Genomic DNA, 19,850 nt, shown 5'->3' with positions numbered 1-19,850 from the left:
AGCACAGCCACCCCGCAACAGGAGGGATGGAGCGGACTGAAAAAGTTGGACACCAAATGCAGCTGCCCCCATTTGCCTGGAACACTAAGCACAATGCTTTGCCATGGGCTGTGCATAGACGAGGGGCTCTTTTTTCGGCAGACACCTGGGGCACTGGCGGCACAACCATAATGTAGATGTGGAGCACAAGGCCGTCCTGCAGTGGGACATGCAAGGGCTGGGCAGCAGAGGCTGGTCCCTCCTGCCACGAGTGCCCTCCCGGGGAACCCCACATCCCCATTTGCCTGGCAAACCCCAAGCACATTTGCAAGTGCGTTGAGTCACGGAGTCATCCGTGCACTCAGCACAGCTGTGGGAAGGGAATGGATACACCAATGGACAAATAAATGGCTTCTTCCCCTGGGTGACTGGCTGTAGAGGCCAGTCATGCTCAGAACCATAATTGCCATTGTGCCACCAGGTGCTTACACATGCTGCGCTTGGAGAAGCAACTTGTTCTGTGCTCTGCCAGTGCACATGACTTATGGTGCACTCTGAAATGTCCTCTGACACGAGGATCCATTTGAGGACAGGATTATTTAGACAGAACAAACATGCTTTATGGGAAGGCTTTGCAACTGCGGGCCCTGCAGTGTGCTCCTCCAGGGAGCAGAGCATGGCTCCTCTTACTGCTCTAGGGGAAATGGCGCATTGCTTTGCTCTTTCAGGGAATGGGAGACATTTGGGGTCAGCTCTCCACACCAGGTGATGCTCAGGAGATCTCAGTGATCCGTCAAAGGACCTGACCCAAGCTGATTTGTCCCTTTCCACTTTTTCTAGGAACACCTGGATAAGCCGTGTCTATGTGTGCAGATCCCTTGGGTTGGCAGCAGAGTAGGAAAGAAAGCTTGCTGGGAGGTTTTGTGGGGAGACCCAACCAGGACCCTACAGCTCCCATTTAACCTTACTATCTCCAGAGGAGGAACAAGGGAGCTGGGTGCCGCTGAGCCCAGCCAAAGCAGCTTGCCACACTTGCTCTCCTGTAATACAGAAAGCGCCAGCTGCCCAACCCACAGCACACTGAAAGCACCTGAATTTCTGCTGAATTCACAGACCTCGACTTTTTTGCTGAATCACAACAGGCTAAAAAAAAGAAAAGTGTGACAAAAATACCCCTTTTTGTTATCATTTGCACATTTTAATGCACGGCACCGTATGCCAGAAACCATAACGCACCGATACGTTTCCTGATAGGAAACGCAAACGCCCTGCAAATCCACCGATGGGCTGGGCTGCCTCAGCAACATTTTCTAGCCCTGCTTCTCCAGCTGTTTGTTTTGTTTTACGTGCACAGCGGCTCCCATGGAGGCCCTGCAAGGCTGGGTTAAGGGCTGCTGCTGCCAGACATAAGAGCAGCCCAGGAGCAGGGCGCTGAGCATCCCCAGCCTGCTTGCTCACATTGGCAGGGTGGCTGGGGAGCAGGCAGCTGCCTGACTGCGCTGGCATCCACCGCGCACTTGCAGGATGAAGGACAGGCTGCTGGGAAGCCCTTTCCCTGAGGAAAGGGTGGGACACGCGGCTGTGGAGGAGTCCCTTGGCAGCTGGGGGAAGCGGGGCCGCCCTGTCCCGGCTGCCTCTGGGGTGGAAACTGCAGATCCGCAGTGCTGTTGTTGGCAGGCGCCTTCCTGATGCTGAGCAGGAGTGGGAATGGGGAGCAGGGAGCAGAGAGCTTGAGGCTTCCTCCTGCTGCAGCGGCAAAGCTGGGAGTGGGCGCTGCCAGCACCTCCCCTGCCCAGGCCGTGGGTCTGCCAGCCCTTGCCCACTCACCCACTCCGGCATGAAGCACATGGGCACAGGAGCGTGTCCTACCTGACCACGTGCCAGCAAACACCCACAAGATGCTGCTCTGACACGATTTCCCAGATTTTCAGTGACTCTACAGCAGGGCTAGCAGAGGCCACTGCTGATGAGGTCTGGTGGGGGGCTCCCCCATCCTCAGGGACCTTCCCAGGAGCACCGGGTGCTGCTCAGGGAGGTCACTTTTTTATTGGTGACTCCCCAGTGCTGGAAAGCCAACACCGAGGAGCCACTGCCAGGCCCAGGGACCTGCCCATTTGCTGCACATTTTAATCCTCTTCCACCTGAATCCCAGCAAGACTTATTCTCCTGCAGCAAACTTTCCTGCTGCCTCAGCCCCAGCTCCTCTGGCCGAGGCTTGCCCTGCCCTGGGTGCGTGGGGCCGGGGTACAGCACTGGGGCCGGTCTCGGCCGCTCCCCTCGAGCCCGGCCGCCTCATGGCGGATGGCACAGGGGTGCCCCCTCCCAGCCCCCCAGCCCCTCCTGGTGCTCTCTCCCACCAAGGTGCCCCCCGCGGCACCTCGCGGTCGCCGGGCAGGTGCTGGCAGTCGGTGGTGGCCCAGGAGGCAGCAGGTGGGAGGTGGCGGGGCGCGGCAGTTAATGTGTAACCCACACCGCCACCTTTCACCCGCACGCCGGCCTCGGGCGGCAGCGGGGCCTCGGCGGCGGCCGCGCCAGCTCCCAGGTGCGGGTGGTCTGCGGGGCCGTGCGGCCGGGGCGCGGGGCTCGCTGGGGGCCCCGGGACGTGCAGCCGCAGCCACACCTCGCCCGGCACGGCCGGCTCTGCTGCCTTCCCAGCTTTCCCTGAGACTTGTTTTTCTGCCCGGCAGTTTCCTGGAGCCAAATGGCTCCTGCCTGCCTGCTCGGGATCTGCAGCCTCCTCAGCGCCTGGTCAGTGGTGATGGGACACCCCTGCAGCCTCGACCACCAGGTAGGGGGGCCAAGGGGGCTGCGGTGTGGGCAGCAGCCGGGGGCAGGCAGGGGCACCCCGCTCCGACACAGCCGGGGTGGCGGCAGCCTGCGCCTGCGGGGCAGCGGGCCCTGGCAGGCAGCTCCTGCTCCGCACCACGCCAGAGATGACGAGCAATGAAACCCCACAGGAGCAAGCGGAGTTGACTGCGAGATGCGCTGTGCCAGTGGCCACTAGCCACCGGGGTGGCTCACCCACTGCTGGAGCCTGGCTGTCTCACTCCCAGCCCCGCAGCCCCTGACCACGTCAGGCTGTCCAGCCTGTCCGCCGGCGCAGGGCAGGGCTGGCACGGCTTTGTCTGAGCCACAGCATGTCTGGCTCCGGGGGCCTCTTGGCTGCAGCCATAACACAGCCACCCATAAGGGGTGCATGGCGAGCAGCACCCAGGCACATCCCTGAGGGGCTCCCAACCCCTCACTCCCTTCTCCGGTGCGTGGTGGTGCAGTGACTGAAGCCAGGGTCAGGGCAACCATGGGGTCAGGATCCCTGAGCGCCTAGCGAGGAGCAGCAGGAATTGTAACTAATTCATCCCACCGGGACACGCACTGCAGCCTGCAGCTGGGCTGCATGGAGGGGAGCCAGGGGGAGGCAGGAAAAGCGGCTGCTGTGGATGGCACAGGGCAGCGCTGCCCATCCAGCTCTCAGATACTCCCTCAAAAGGTTTGCACTGTTTTCCCCAGCCTCCCCGCGTCCAGCCCTCTTTGAGCTTGAGACAGGATCTGTGTGGTGCCCGCATGGGTTGGCTCCATTATAACCCCATCCTCGGCAGCCCAGGTTTATAAGTGCACATCTGTTCCTCTAGCAAGCCGGGACAGCAGGGCCGGATACAGGAGAATGAAAAGAGATGTGATCATGCGAGAGGCAAAGAAATGGAAAGGCCAGCTAGCTGGAAAGCAGCCAGCTGTAGAAACCTGGGACTATAGACCACAGTGAACTTCCAGCATGGCATCTCTGCCTGCGGGGCTCAAACACAGCAGGAGCCCGTGCCTGCCCAATCAAACCTAAACTGCTGACCTGCTCTCTGGCAGCTTCAGTTTGGGCAGCTGGCCCTTCCCCACATAAAGCCCAGGCAGAAGTAATACATGCTGGGGACTGCTCCTCAAAAGCAACTTGAATTTGGCCACCCTGTTTTTCGGGAAAGAAGTCCATCCATCTGGGTTGATCGACCCATCCAGCATATGCTGCTGGTCTTTTGGGGCAGCAAATGGTCCCTGGTCTGTTTTGTTTAGTAGTATAGCCACAGCCAGCCTGCACTAAGCTGCTGCTGCTTGTAGTGCCTCCTTAGAAATGCAGGAGGGCTGGAGGCATGGTGCTATATCCTGCACAGGCCCTGGGGAGCAGCTCTTGACATGGGTGCCTGGTGCGGGTGCCCACCGCTCAGCAGCCCAGCTGCCTGCCTGCCTGCTGTCACAGCGGGCAGGGGTCTCGACCACTTCCCTGCCCCAGCTGGGAGGATGCCCCTGTATCATGCAAGAGCTCCCCAGGGGCTGGAGGTGGGGATCGGGGGAAGGAAGAGGAAGGCCTTCTGCAAGGTGATCCCATATGACAACTGCCCTGTAAGGGAGGACAAGAGGGTGACAACCTGGTCCCTCTGCACCCACCTTGTCTGTTTGGGTTTCCGTCCAGCTCCCTATGCTCCTCTTTTACTCCTTCAGTTTGCTGCTCTCAGTCCTGGGCTGTCCTGCTCATCTTTGTCCATTTATCTTTGTCCACACCAAACCAGCAGCTCATGTGTTTTTTAAACTTGTTTGTGTCTTTGCTTTTTTAAACTCTGCAAGGATAATCAGTTAAGACATATGAATTTCTGGGGAGTCTCAGTGTAGAGGTCCTCTCCAGCATGGATAGTCTATCTCAGACAGCAGGTCTTTTCCCAGGGACGGGCTGACTGCAGCAGGAAGAGCCTCCTGCACTCTCCAAGTTCTCTTCCAAGCAACATCACCAGTTTGGACCTCTCCTTCAACTCCTTGGTCATGCCCCGTCACAGGACTCTCTTGATGCATTTCCCTTCACTGCGCTCCCTCAACCTCTCTAGCAATGCCCTGCTGGTGCTGAGCCCAGCAGTGTTCTCCAACCTTGAGGCACTGCGTCTGCTGGACCTGAGTAGCTGCAGCATTGCCTACCTCCACACGGACTCTTTCAAGGGCTTGGGAAACTTGCACACACTGCTCCTAAGAAACAACAGTCTGCAAGAGCTTGAGGTCCCTTTCTTCCTGCCGCTGAAGGCTCTTTTCCATCTGGACCTACAGCACAATGTGCTGGTCTCTGTGGACGCTTTGAGCCTGGAGCTGATGGAGGCAGTCCCACAGGTCCGGCTGGAAGGGAACCCCTGGGGCTGCAACTGCACCGCATACCCTCTGCAGCAGTGGCTACAGCGCAGGCAAGGTGAGCAGATGGCAGTAGGTGGCAGGAGAGGTGTTGGGCAGGAGGAACCCTGGGTGCAGATGTCCGGCTCAATCCTTTCGCTCCAGCCCCTGGGCAGGCTCTCAAATGGTTCTCCACCCTTTCCCACCCTGCTGAGGGACAGCAAACTGAAAGGTGATGTCTCTGTTCCTTGCTTGCAGTTACATGCCAAAGATACCAAAGATTTCTAGGAATGGCAGCAGGATAATGTAGCCACTTCTCTGGGAAAGGGGCTGCACATACACTTCAGCCCCTAAATTCACCTATATATATCTAAGTGGAGTGACCACATTTTCAAGAGCTGCTGACCACTTGGCAGCTCTTCCAGTGGAGCTGGATCAGGCCAACCCTCTGAGCCCAGCTCCCAGGCAAGAGCAGTCCTGCGACAGTGGGGTTTCTATCAGTATCCATGAATTTGGCATTATCCCGTTAAAAAGAGCCTGCTCATCACAGTCACACATAGGTCCCTGGTCAGGGAATCTTTTCTTTGGTTGTGCCTTACAATATCCTGAGGGCCAGTGAGGCTGCAGGGCAGGGCCAGGAGCACCTTGCAATGTGTCCCATTTAACCCAGGAGAAAGTGGGGATTGTCTTCTCTAAACTGGGGAGGGGATGGGCAAAGACCCCCCATCTCACTTTAGTCCATGTGTCTCCCAGCTGTGCAGGTGACCTGCGCGTCGCCCCCGGGGCTGCGGGGCCGGGAGCTCGCTGCCCTGGATCCCCGGGACCTCGGCTGCCGGATGAAGCAGCGGTTTCCTCGGGGGGTCAGCACGGCGCGGCAGATCCCAGTGACCCACAGCAACGGTAAGTTGTGGAGCCGCAGCGGCCTCTGTAAGGTCTATCTCCCTCCTGCCCCTGCTACCCCAGAGGGGACCGCAGGCAGAGACCCCCTGCTCTGCCCCACAGTCCCAGGTGCTCAGGCTGCCTGGCCACCGCTGGTGCAGTGGCTTGGTGGGAAGGGTGGCCTCCAGTGGTGGCTTGGTGGGGAGAGTGGCCACCACCTGGAGGTGTTTGCTGGCTTTGCAACAGAAAAGTTCGCAGATGCCACAAAGCCGTACGGAGCACAGACGCCACGGTGATGGACACCGGTATCAGACAGCCATCCGGCAGTTTTCCCCACAGTGCTCACACACTCTGGTGAAGAGCATTTATATTGCTCCTAACGAAAGCAATCCAGCGCTGGCTGCATGCTGCAAGCACGCATGTGGCTGGCTGCTGAGAAGCACCAGACACGCTGCAGGCTGAGCGGCCATGCCCTGATGTGCCTTTCCTGTGCCGCAGCCACCACACCACCTGCCGGGAAGGGGGGAAGGAGCTGGCCGTACCTCGTGGGCTTCCTGGTGGCAGCAATTGTCATCTCCATCCTGATTGCACTGGGTGCCAAATGCAAGCTCTTCCACAAGAACTTCGCCAGCTACCGCCACCGGCCGCTGCCCGAAACCAGCTCGATCGGAGGCAGCCCGATGGAGGATGGCAGCGGCTGGGACAGGGTCTCCTCAGGCCGGGGGGCCTGCGAGAGACACCCCATGCCTGGTGCTGCCGACCTGCAAGCTGAGGATGATGATGGCTTCATTGAGGACAATTACATCCAGCCAAGTGAGCAGCTGCCAGGGGAAGAGGAGCGGGAGTCCCACCTCTCCATCTGAGCCTGCAGCCCAGCCACCACCGCTGCGGCATTTGCTGTCCCCCCTGCCTCCATCCCCTTCCTGCTCTTTCCCACTTTCCCTTGGCTGTTGGCCCCACGTGGCTGGGGGCAGGAGGAAAGGAGCGGAAAGGAGGGGAGAGAAGGGCTCGGAGTGGTGATGGAGGCTGAAGGCAGCCAGATCCACGGTGCCTCAGCATGAGGCAGGGACGATGGACCCTCTGCGGCTCTCCCAGCCCTGCTTGGATGCTGAAGATGAAGAGAATGTGCCTTTTGTGTCCAGGCAGCCTGGTGGGGTGGGAAGAGGTGACCGACCTTGTGCTTCCTACAGTATCTCAGGCACCAGCCCCACTGACCCACAAGACCAGACCCAGCCCTGCTCTGTCCCTCAATGTTGTGTCACTCCAGGGTGTGATTAAACATGATTTAACCCTGCTGCTGCCTGTGATGGTTTGTTGGGGCTATCCTAGCAGTGGTGCTGGGAGAAGACCCCCAGCCCATAGCTGCGGTGCAACTTCTTTTGCATGTGCTTTCAAGGACCATAAATGCATACGTTGTTAACCGCAGCGGTGAGAGGACAGGTCTGTGGCATAGAGTGCTCTTGTGCATCAAATCTGTCACCTGCTGTGGCGCAGGCAGCCCTGGTGTGTCGTTGCAGGGTTTCTGTGCATATCTCTCCAGTGTTACTTCCCGCCATGTCCCTTCTCTCTTTTCCCTCTCCAGCAAGACATGCTAGAAGGGCACTTACCTTTCCCATGTCAGCTCAGCACAGCTGAGCAAACTTGGCAGCACTAGTTGTGGCGTCAGGCAGGCACGTGCGCTGGGGCGAGACAGCCCTGTCCCCTGGCACCCATTACAGAGTCCCATCTGTATCTCTACCCGTGGAGTTATACGCACATTATAATTTTTGCATTCCTGTCATCTTTGTGGTACGACAAACAGCACATGAGACATAGGTAACTGCAAGTTGTTTCTGCTGTAGCCGGTCATGCCTGTGCGGGTCATGCTGGAGTTAAAAGCAGAGAGCAGCAGTGGCATTCAGCTCCTTAGTAAGTGATTCACAAGACTGGTACCATCCAGCTGGGAAGATTTCCCAGGGCACAGCCTGGTCATTACCGTCCCTGATAGCACGGGAATCTCTCTGTCATGCTTCAAAGCATGAAGCGACAGCATTTCTGCAGCCCTGCCGCACAGCTAATGCTTGAATCTCCTTCAAACCCCCATGTCACTGTAACTGCCTTTCTCTTTCCCTACACATTAAGCTATTTATAGAGCACAGTGTGTACAAAAGTAAATAATACACATCACAGAATGTAAACCAAAGGGGACGACTGGGTTAGGTGTTGGATAGGTGATACAGGCCAGTGACTTAAAGCACCTTCCAGAGAGGGAACGTGCCATTTGAAGTCATGAAGAGCAGGAGGAAAACCTGCTGGCTTGTTTCAGTGGTCAGCCAGTTTTCACTCTTCAATGCTGTATTTCTAAACCGACCTTTACTTTTGCAGTCACTGCCTCATGTTTTGCCTTCTGGGCTCATGTTAACAGTTACCTGTGAAATTGGAATATATGCTGTAATTTTTGAAAATTCACGATATCTTTCAGGTAAGATAGGAGACAAATCTGAGGGCTGGGAAAATGCATTTTGGTTATCTTTTGGAGGGTGTTTTCTGGGCTTTTCAATCACGTGAACTGCTAGATGCATTATTTTACTTTTGGTCTCAGCGATGTCTTAAAATTTTGAGATTAAAAGAACAGCTGCCCAGGCTTATTTATCCAGGATCTTGCTGGCTCTTGTCCTGCAGTGCCTAGTGGTGGGTTGCTTGTCTCCTTTGACCGTGCTGGGAGGCCCACCCATTTATTCTTTAACTGAGCAGATGTGGCTGTTTTTCTGGCATGCAGGGGGCCCAGGTCCCATGGCCGCCCCTCTGACCCTTCTCCAGGCAGCCCCAGTGCAAGTGGGCAGGAGCCTGGCAGCTTGCATGGGGGGTAATGCATCTGGCTTGCAGAGCTGGGAGTACAAGGGCGTCAGAGGAGAAAAGGAGAAGCTTTCTCCAGGGGTGTCCCCCCAGGGAGCTGCTGGAAGGGCCACGGTTGAGGCTGGTGGACGGGAGCAGCAGCAGGTATGCAGGCAGACTGGTTCCAGGCTTGTTGCAGGCAGCAGCTGCTGCCGCAAGGCTCAAGGCTCGGCCCCACCACAGGGCGAAACAGCTTCTCTATAAACAAACCAGCCAGCACTGACATATTCAGGAGGTTTGCGTGCTCCACACGAGCATCTTTCAGGGGCACAGCAAGGTCTTAGGTTCACAGAGCAGTGGTAAGGGGGACCAGCTATGCCTTCCCTGTCCTTAAGCAGAGGGAGATGCATGCGCATCTGGAGGTGGGAGTTGTGTATCAGGAAATAAGTACATGCATCTGGGGACTGGGGTGGCATTGCCACACTAGCTGGTGAGCCAAAACCATGGCCACAGGAGGGAACCCGGGCTGTCGTGATTTCTGCCCTGGGCTCAGCCTGAGCAGAGGCCAGCTCTGCATAGTCCTGCCACTTCACGCTTCACAGAGGGGCTGACGCTCAAGCATCAGCCTTCAACGTGGTCGACTTCTGTAACACTTTATTATGTATTTCCACGCACAACATAGGAACCAAGAAAGGAACAAACCAGTACCGCTGCTGCAGAGATGAGTCAGTGACTGGGGCAGTGCGGGCTGTCCATCCGGGCACCAGACACCCAAGCCACCACCTTCAGGAACAGCTTGTCCTCAGCCGTTCCTTCCTTGGGTTGCTGACGCAGCCCACCAGCATCCTTTTCTGGCACAATTCATGGATACTTGGGGCACATTTTGGAGGGGCTACGAAGGGGAAGATGCATTGCCATGCAGGCAGTGCAGAGCTGTGAGCTAGGCACAGTCACGCATCTTCACAGAAATGCCCAGATGTGCAAAGCAGCTGGTGTGCAGGCAGCTGTGGCCTGTCCACACGTGCAGGTTGGGGGAGCTGGGAGTAACTACTAAAGCACTGATGTGGGCAGAGGTGGTGCAGCTCTGCACGCGCACTGACACAGATGTGCAGAGCAGCAGTAACAGTGACGGTGCAAAACTGTCAGCTCTGGCCTGTCCCTCCCAGTGTATGCACAGGGGTCCCCGCTGGACCCACAGTCAAACAGCCTGGAGGGGAAGGGTGCCTTTTTCCTTTGCAGAGGGTTTAGCACAGAAGGACCTGAGCTTAGTAACACCCTCTGAACTCTTGGGCAGATGAGGAGGCAGGAGGAACAGCAGTTTAATAAAATTTATGGATAATATGAAAGTGGCAGATGAAAATGTAGAAGTAACAGAGGTACAGAAAGAGAAGCCAAAATGATGTTCCCATACTTTGGAGAAAACAAACCAGGTCTTTAGGGTAAGGAAAGCCAGCAGGTGCAGGGCAAGAGTGGATGAATACAGAATTACCCTCGTGTTATCTGAGTGCATCGGGATGGTGTGGTCTGGAGCTGCAAAGGGATGAAGTCCTCATTGTCCAGCATATACCTGGTGGGGTTCACTGATGCTGAACTCTGACACTGCCTCCAGGTGTAACATAGCCAGTGATTCAAGCTGTTACTAAGGGAATGAGCTACTGTCCTCTTCCAAATAAATTCGCTACCAGGCACCAAAAAATAATAGCTCAGTCTTGTCCCATTACAGAGGGAACTTAGCAAATAATGAGCTAAAATAACCTCCAGGGCAGAGCAGCTCAGGCGAGGGGGTGAAAGGAGGAGACAGGAAGATGAGAAGGAAGAGAAGGTTGCACAGGAGCAGCTTCGTTAGGAGGTTAGGATCTGTGTCTATAGATAGAAAGGGCAGTGAAATGGTTCATGGGTCTATGGAGGAAATGAGAATTTTGACAGATAAATTAGCCTCAAGTCACAAGAAAAGCTCCCAGGGATGAGTTGTTAGTCTGCCTCTGGGAAAGATACCTCAGTGATAGACACTTTGTGGAAAGAAAACACTAAAAAAGCTCCAGGTAAGGGCCAAGTTGAAGCAGAAGAACTTTTCTGCCCGGCAGCAGCTGCAGCACTTGGGAGACAAACAGCATGGGAACGTGCAGGGACTGGGATGAGCTGCAGTGCTCCCGTGGCAGCAGAGATGCCTCTGCTTGGGAAAGTGCTGTCAGAGGGCAACAGTGCTCCCCCCTCGCACCACCCTGGCACAGCAGCAGCCCCAGGATCTGGGCATCCCACCATCATCCCCCAGTGACTGCACCTTGCTGTTTGTGGCTGGCACGGCTGGAGCACGCTGGCATGATAGCGGAGCCCTAACACACAGTTCAGCCCTGACACCAACACCATGTGATCGCCCCTTTGATAAACCACCACAGAAGATGGTGGGCTACAGAAATGTAATATTGGAACAAACCTTGGCACTGCAAACACAAATGGCATTTCATGTGAGGTCCAGCTATGCTGGGGCTCTGGCACACAGAATCCCATGCAAATCCCACACTTGCCTCCACAGACACACTGGTGCTTTCTTGGGAGCAAACCCTGCAGCCGTACCTCCCACTAAGCTCCCTTCACTTGTGCTGCATTCCTGCTGACACGCAGAATATTCCTGCCGTTCATTAGCTGCTAAAGGCTCTACTTTGCTTGGGAGCTGGTGGCTGTGCACAGAGCACAGGGTGGATTTATGCCACCTGCGATCACAGCCCCTTCGACCAGGAGAGCACACGACGCAGTTCTGGGAACCGCAGGAACCAACTCCTGGGGTCCTCAGGGTTAAGGGCAGGCTCACCTTAACTCTGTCCCAGAGGTCACAGCCGGGCAGGCAGCAGCTGTTGCAGAAGGCTTTGTGGAAATAAAACACCAACAGGCCAGCGCTGCGCTCTCCAGGTCACGGAGCCTGTCCAGGCACCCCAGGTCCCTGCTGTGCTGTCAGCCTGGGGCAAAGCAAACAGCAGTCATCTCCAGAAGAAGCACGAGGCACACCGCAATGCTCTGGAAAGGCTGGCACAAGCCCTGCTGATGGGTCGTATCCAGTGAAGCTCATGCAGGGGTGTCCTGAGTCAGATCAGGTTGGCCATGCTGGAGGTGGGAGGAAGCCGCCTGTTCGCAGCAAGGCGGCCGGAGATGGTGAAGACACGGATGTCGCCAGTCTCCAGGCTCCGAGGAGCAGCCTGGCGGCAGGAGGTGCAGAGCAGGTAGAGCAGCAGGGAGAGGAGGATGGCACTGCCAGCAGTCAGGAGGACAACCCCACTGGTGAACATGCTGGCCAGTGGCCGCGCGGGGCTGAGCTGCATGGTCGTGGTGGAGAGGATGGTGAGCACAACCCCACAGACCACCAGCACCAGGGCGCTGAGCAGCAGCATCAGGCAGTCCGAGAAGCCCCCGCTCTTCAGGAGCTCGATCTGATCCCGGCTGCGGATGCAGTTCATGTCCTGGATTGCAGAGCTCAGCAGCTGCTTCAGCAGCACAAGCAGGGCCAGGAGGCAAAGCGTGGTGCCCACGGCCAGCCGCCACTCCCCAGACCGGCTGCTAGTGCTGTACAGCAGGATGATGCCCCCAATCCCGCAGGCCAGGATCAGCACCACAGCCATCCCATAGCACAGGATGGACTTCTTGGGGTCCTGGAACCACCAAAGCTCCACATGCTCCTCCAAGATGTTCCTCTGGATGTGGTCCGCGTCCGCAGGGGTGCGGGGGTTGCTCAGTTCTGCCAGCTCTGGCATGGTGGGTGGCTGGGTGGGGAGGGCACAGTGGGGCGGTTGCACAGATGAATCTATACCCTTACAGCAAAGTGCAGAGCCAAGGCAGCAGCAGTTGCAAATGCAGCTGCATTTCTTATGCGGGGATGCCTCTGTCTCATTCTTTGGAGCCTAGTGGAGCTCCTTTCTGCATCAGTGCCACCTGGAGAGCTATGGTCCATGCACTGGGGCTGAGCCCACCCCTCAGGCAGGGCTGCAGGACGTGGTAGAGCATCCCCAGAGCAGCACCATAAGAGAACAACCAGGGCTGTGTCCTTCCTTTCCTGTGTCTTTCATCTGTAAGAGTCAAGAAGAGAAGATATCATTAAACAGAGACCCTGCTCCCCTGTACCAAACAATCCCCCGCCAAACCCTGGGCCTTGGTTGCGCCAGGCTGGCCTGCAGACCTTTCCTGCCTCCCTCACAAAGGCCCTATGCGTTGGAGCACAGATTGCCCATGCATGTCTTCCCAGGAGACCTCCACGCACTGCAGGGAGACCTCAGCCTGCCCCAAGGGCGAGTTTCCTGCCTCCCAGCTCAGAGGCTACTGGCACATCACTGCGCCTGCAGCTGGTGCTGGCAGCAGGGCAGGGATGGAGCAGAGGCAGGTCCCTCCTGGGATAAAGCCCCATTCACAGCTCGGGCTTCACATGCTCCCTCATCAGCATCAGCCTCTTGTCACCAACTGGCTCTGCAGCCCAGAACGACAGCGGGAGGTGGGGGTCAGGACCAGGGCTTAACCCTTCCAGTCCAGTTGCTGGAAGAGCAAGAGCTGCCCTTGCTGCGTGTTCTCAGCCATGTTCCTACCTCTGCACTGCCAGTGGGTTCCCCTCCCAAGTTGCCTACAGAAACCTGAAGGTTACATCTCCAGTGGTCTCAGCACTTCCCCAGAAAGAGCCCCCAGACAGCTGGGACCTGGCACCCTACAATTCTGCTCTCTTCCCTGCTGGTCCCTGAAGCACTTCACCACTGGAAGGCTCTGTGGTGCTCTGCTTAGCTGGTGTCCCCTCAGCACAGCGCCTTGCCTCAACCTGCAGCTCGGCTTCCCGGGCTCATCGCCTCCCCAGCATCCTGCCCCCTCTCAGCGCTTCTCTGGGTGCAGTTTTACACCAAGAGTGGAAACCACTTGCATTGCTCTTATATGATGTTCTGCCCTGGCATGTGAGTGCTCCAGCTGGTCCCACAGCACCAAAGGGACCCTCCAGCACAGCTAGTACCCAATGCAAGGACTGCTGGGGAAGGCAGCACACAAGCATCTTGGGTATGGCTGAGCCCTTGAGACGTGGGGCAGACCCTGGAGACCCACAAGCTGCCTCGCTGGTCACCTTCCAGGATGGATGGCGCACCCTCGCCCGTCACAGCCACACACACAAACGGCTCAGTCCCACAGGAGCCTGTGGCGGGGATGGGAGCGGATGCAGATCCCCTGTGTCAGAGCTGTGTCACTTTGCCCAGGTTGGGGGGGTGGCCATGCAGCACCCTGCCTGCTAGAAATGGTCCCCTAGGAGCCCGTCAGCCCATGCCAAACACACTCCCTCTGCCTCTGTGCCCAGCTCTGCGTGGCACTGGGACTCCGGGCTCATTGCAGACGGGTGGGGATGATTTCTGACCTCCACGCATGGCAGCTCTGCACACACCAGGGATCTCTCCTCCCACAGCTCTCCCTGTCCCTCAGGCAGTCTCTACACGCCGCATCCCCTGATGGCAATGCCTTTGCTATGAGCAAACGCCTCGAAATCCCCCTCCCTCTGGGATAAGCCAACGTAGGGTGGGGGGGAGAGGGAGGACAATAGCGTGGGGGTGCTCGAACCAGACACTGCCTGACCGTGTCAGGCCAAGCTCCTCCTGAGTCACTCCCCAGGCTGTGATGGAACATGAGGTCACTTTGGACGTGGCTCAGGGCATGCTGCCAGCTGGCAGCACGTGTCCAGGAAGTCTTAACCACCGCGGGTTTGCAAGCGCGGGACCCACCGCGCCATGTGGACTGTGCACTGTGCTGTTCTGCACAGCTGCTGGTGCGTGACGTGCCTGGTCAGAGAGCAAGCTAGGACACAGAAACCTGGGCTCCAGAGGGAATGCTGGCTTGGTGGCCTGTGGCAGATCTGCGGCTCCTGGCTAGCTCAGAAAGCATCAATTAGAGAGAAAAACCCAGCTGTGGCGGAGTATGCCGGTTTGTGCCTGCTGGGACCTACCTCGATTTTGCATGGGACCGAAGATACCTTGTGCTGCCCGCATGTGCCCAGGACACGGGTCCCCGAGAAGGTGGGGATGTCACGTGGCACTTTCAAAGTGGAGAAGCGAGAAGATGGTGAGCCTGGAGACATTCCCCCAGCCTACGCAAACCAGCTCCATCCTAAGCACTACTTCCTCCTGCCTTTCCTTCTCCAAGCACAGAGGTGCCTTATCTCGTCCTTACCAGTGAACGGGTGAGTCTAGTAGATAGCAGGTTTGTAGATTAGATTGAGATTTTGAACTAAGAAAACATAAAGCTTGGAGAAGTGCAAAGTCTGTGGCCTTCTGCTGCATGACCGAAGTTGCTCACACAAGTTGTAAGTCAAACAGTAAGCAAAAAAACCCAACAAACCACAACAGTGCAAACCAAGTGAGGGAAAATGCAACCCAAAAATCAAGCTACGGCACTGCATTCTCATGTTACTTTAAAAAAATGTAACCATTTAAACACATTTTAATTTTTATTTGCTCAGAAGAAGGTCAGGGGGCAACATAAAACTGTTAGAGCGTCTGGCTGCAGAACAAAATAAGGTGTGACTTGTACGAACATGTATTTCCCGGTGTTATATTTACCTCTATTAAAGAAATTATTTGAAGGGGCAAAGGCTTCCACTGAGGTATGCCTCCATGTTTCTTTGTGTCTGTTTTAAAATGTTCTGGGAATATAAACTTTTGCTCTATAAGCATCCACACTTGCTTGGCCTTCTCCGGACTGTGAGAGTTTGTGCTGCTAATAACAGTATTTTTACTCCTAGAATCACAGAATAATTCAAGCGGGATGGGACCTTGTGGTCACCTGGTACGTTCACCTGCTTATAGCAGAGTTAACCTCAAAGTCAGACTGAGTAGCTCAAGGCTCCATCCGCTCGGGTGCTGGATACTGCCAAGGGTGGAGGATCCACAGTCCCTCCGGGGTCATTCCAGTGTTTAACCATTCTCACCATGAATACATTTTTCCTTAAATCTAAATATAGTTCCCCATTCCTCAAGCATGAGTGCATTGCCTCCCTTCCTGTTAAGAAAAATCTGACTGTCTTTATATATTAAACCAAAGAGCCCTATCCTGGGCTGTCACCCATCACTGCTTGGGTGTGTTAAAGGGGTGAAAGGGGTGCAAAGGGGTGAAACTAGATCTCACAGCAGCTTGGCTGATCTGGTTTCTCTGCATCACGCATCACATCAGTTTGCCCACATCGGACCGAAAGGAAGGGATGTTGATCCCTGCTCTGCCAGAGGAAGGACAGCCTCTCCACAGTGGTTGCCCCTGATGTAGCTCTTCTTTGGGCTACCTGCTCTCACTGGTCTGGGCTAGACCACAACACAGACCCTTTGGGAGCATAAGCCAGTTGGCCCATCAGATTAGCCAGTTTGATAATGTGTATCACAAGTCATTAATCTCTACCATTTACTTACTGCTGAACCCAGTAACTTCAGTGCTCTCTTTGTTAGCAAGAGAAAAAGGAGTCGTGGGCCAGCCCAGCCACACGGTGCTTTCTGACTGAAGGTCACATTTTAGGAAAAAAATTGACAGGCTGTCCTTCCCCACTGCTGGCTGGCAGCTGGGGAGGAAGAACAGGAAAGCACTGGGAATGCAGGAAAACAAAAATGTCCATGTTTTTCCTTTTTCATTGTTGAGGGTTTTTTTCCTACTCTGACAAAATTTAACTGGGAATTGAAGGTCATCATCAAGCGGTTTCTGGTCACTCCAGGCTGCAGGTGTGGGAGACGCATGCCTGCTGACCACCTGGGAATGGTATATGCATTTATTTATTTATTTACTTAGAGACTTTCTATGTCTGACTGTCTGATATCTGACAGACTGGCCGCGGACTGGATGCTAACACTTTCATTTCAGAGCCACATACAACTCGGCTGTTGAAATACACTTCCCCCCTCTCCCTGAACCCAGGGTACACCATGAGACATTGCTTACCCACAGCGTTCAGGAGGGGAAGCCTGGGGGTGGGACAGGCTCCTGCAGCGCTTCCAGCCTTGGAGGGGTTTTATGCAGCTATGTGGACTTTGTGAGCATGGTGGAGACCAGGAGAGTCTGGCAAGATTTGCTGTAAAATAACAATACATAAACAACGCATGAGCAATCTAGGTGAGAGCCAACAGAGCCCCGCAACCTCAAACAGAAGCTGTCTCCTTCCTATGCTTCTCCAGTCCATCACAGCTTATTTGTTTCTTGGCCAGGTCTGGCCATAGCCTGTTTGGGATGGACTTGCAACCACTCTGTGCCTCACAGAAACCTCTAGTCCAGAACAGGCATAAGTATTTTCTGTCTGTTCCTGTGATTTTTCCAACTTCCAATGCTTTTGGAAGCATTTCTTTATCATGAGGGTGGTCAAACACTGGAACAGGCTTCCTAGAGAGGTGGTTGATGCCCCAAGTGCTTTAACTTGGTCAGCCCTGAAGTGGTCCGGCAGTTGGACTAAATGATCATCGTAGGTCCCTTCCAGCTGAAATAGAATAGAATAGAACAGACTATTTCAGTTGGAAAGGACCTACAGCAATTCAGGGCTGACCAAGTTAAAGCACATTATTACAGGCATTGTCCAAATGCCCCCTAAACGCTAACAGGCTTGGGGCATCGCCCACCTCTCTAGAAAGCCTGTTCCAGTGTTTGACCACCCTCGTGGTAAAGAAATGCTTCCTAAAGCATATTCTATTCTATTGTAACTTACTAGTAGGCTCAAAGAGAATGAAGCTTATATATCTTGTTTTAAGCCTGAACTACTGCTAATAAACAACCCAGCAGCTCAGAATGTCGTAGTGTTCAAGGTCTGCCTGTGCCCCTGCGAGCAGGGACACTGCTGCCCTGGGACGTGTGGGAAGCTCTTCTCTCTTCTGAGAACTCAGGAGTGGAGATAGAGGAATGCATAGGGAATTGGGGTAATGGGACTTCTATGTGGTATCTGTCTGTCTCACCCAAAATCCTAGCAAGAGATCCACACTCCTTTGGCTGCTACATCAACCACCAATTCCCAGCACTCCTTTCTGGGGCTGCTCAAAACCCAGGCAAACCTATACTGACTAATCTGTGGCTCTGGGGAGAGCCTGTCCTCTACCCTGCCAGAGGAATAATGCTTTTCCAGAAGTGATTGTCTGTCCCACCAGGGCTCCTGCCACCAGACATCATTTGGGAAGCCCTAGGAAAGCCCTGAGTGATGATGGACCATTCCTTCCTTTCACCAAGCCTAGGGGCTCCGGGGGTAAGGATGGTGGAGGGCTTGTAACAGGGTCAGCACACAGAAATCTAGAAAGCTTTGGTATGCTCCATTATAAAGTTTCGTGCTCCCCTTCCTCTCTGTTTGTGTAACGGGCATCCATCATCCTGACCCCACAGAGCCTGTCCTGATGCACCTCTGCCGAGGGAAGCCTGAGAGTCCCAAAGGGACAAAAAACTCCTGAGCCTTACGTGCCAAGAGGAAACACAGTGGTGCAAGGAATGACATGGAGGCAAGAGGCAGGATCTTTTAAGAAGCATGTCTGAAGAAACCCCCAAACCTGCCAGCATCTACTGATGAAGTCCAGCCCTGCCCGCACACGCACGGGTCCCGGGGAGGGGGCTTCACTCACCTCCAGCAGACGCTGCCCACACACGACAGCCCAGCACCGTTCCCTGCTCCTGGCTGGCAGCAATGGCTTTTCCTGGCTTTCCTTCCACTGGATCGAGCTAACGAGCGAACTCACGGGGCGAATCTCTTCCCTTCCTCTGGCAACTGCCTGCCAAGGAACAGGTGCCTCTGCCGGCTGCCCTTCCTGGTGCGGCGCCTCCTCGCCTCTCGCCTCTCGCCTCTCGCCCGGGCAGGTGCATTCCCCGGCAGGGTGGCGTCTCAGCAAACCTGCTGCTGGCTTTGGAGAGGCTCCAGCGCTGCGCCGGTGTGCAGGCACTACCCCTCCCTCCCCGGGCAGGACCTGGCCACGCACCGCACCGATCCTGGAAGGTGGCTCATTTCCTCCCAGCCGAGCCAGGGAGCAGCTCCCAGGCAGCAGGTGAGAGGAAGCCTGCAGCCAGGCTGGCAGCGCTGGGAAAGATTTGACACGTTCAGCAAGTGTTTGGTATTATGCAGTATTAAGTAGCTCCTGCACCACTGGCTGGGCTAGGGCCATCAGGTCACATCAGGACTGGATCTTCGTATATGGCGTTAGCCCAGACAGGCACCTAAGTCAGGCGAGATGTCACTGTGGTGCCATCTCCCCATCACCAGGCAGCTGTGGTACCCCCCTCTCTAGGAGCCAGTGGCATCAGCAGAGCCTACCGAGCTGCAGAAGAGCTGACTTTCTGGTAATGTAGTGGAAAGACAAAGGTGACCATTTTGAGAGGAATTAGGAAAACAGCAAAGGCCTCATTTGAAAGAGGAAGAGAAAAGAAGGGAGCAGCAGGGAACACTGAAGTCAGCAGGGGAATGGGACTCACAGGCTGAGTGCATGCCCCATCCTTTGTGGCTGGGCTTAATGACAGCAGAAGGGATCACTACTGTGAGTCTCAGAAGCTGGAAAATCTCCTGGGAGGTGTAGGAAGAAAAGAAGGGGGCTGAACAGCTCTCACCCGACTAAAGGAAAAGGAGACTCAGCTATTAAGCCACATGCTAGTTTTTTAGCAGGCAATGGGAAGGGAAGCTTAGGGTACACCAATACAACAGACACCAATTAGTGTGACAGCTTCAGGAATTTGTCTGAGTAAAATCTGATAGATCTTTTGGAACTTGTGAAATATCACCTGTCCAGTGGTTGCTGTCCTAAACCAACAAATGGGATGTGGTGGATTTCACTCTACAAACACCCTTGAACAATAAGCTTGTCCTTACCCTGGAAAACCTTGTCCTTTAGCTGGGCCAGTTAACAAACATGTCACCCAAGAGGAAACCTTAATCAGATTTAAAGATAGCCATATATTCAATTTTAAAAGTGTGCTATAACTTTATAAGAGCATGAGATGCTTACCAGCTCCTTTGGAGAGGTAGCAAAAGGAGAAACAAGACAACGCAGACCAAGAGACGATGGAGTGGAAAGTGTCTTTTTGCACCCGAGAGAATTCAGAAGACCATTAGC

General features: G+C 55.2%; 2 protein-coding genes across 2 annotated transcripts; one reads left to right on the top strand and one right to left on the bottom strand.

Moving 5' to 3' along the window:
- Positions 1-2,454: 2,454 nt before the first annotated feature.
- On the top strand, positions 2,455-7,282 carry C10H1orf210 (chromosome 10 C1orf210 homolog). Its single transcript, XM_055815737.1, has 5 exons — positions 2,455-2,521; positions 2,667-2,767; positions 4,681-5,188; positions 5,863-6,009; positions 6,487-7,282. The coding sequence occupies exons 2-5, from the start codon at positions 2,681-2,683 to the stop codon at positions 6,849-6,851; spliced, it is 1,107 nt and encodes a 368-aa protein (XP_055671712.1). The 5' UTR covers positions 2,455-2,521; positions 2,667-2,680; the 3' UTR covers positions 6,852-7,282.
- Positions 7,283-9,325: 2,043 nt separating this feature from the next.
- Positions 9,326-13,611, bottom strand: TMEM125 (transmembrane protein 125). The gene is made up of 2 exons (XM_005238432.3): positions 12,968-13,611; positions 9,326-12,857 (listed from the first exon to the last, which is right to left on the bottom strand). Exon 2 carries the CDS (start codon positions 12,543-12,545, stop codon positions 11,883-11,885), a length of 663 nt encoding a protein of 220 aa, XP_005238489.2. The 5' UTR covers positions 12,546-12,857; positions 12,968-13,611; the 3' UTR covers positions 9,326-11,882.
- Positions 13,612-19,850: the final 6,239 nt, after the last annotated feature.

Source organism: Falco peregrinus, chromosome 10 (genome assembly GCF_023634155.1).
Source record: "Falco peregrinus isolate bFalPer1 chromosome 10, bFalPer1.pri, whole genome shotgun sequence".
NCBI classification, from domain to species: domain Eukaryota; kingdom Metazoa; phylum Chordata; class Aves; order Falconiformes; family Falconidae; genus Falco; species Falco peregrinus.
Note: the sequence above shows the minus strand (reverse complement) of the source record. Positions and strands in the feature narration are given on the sequence as shown.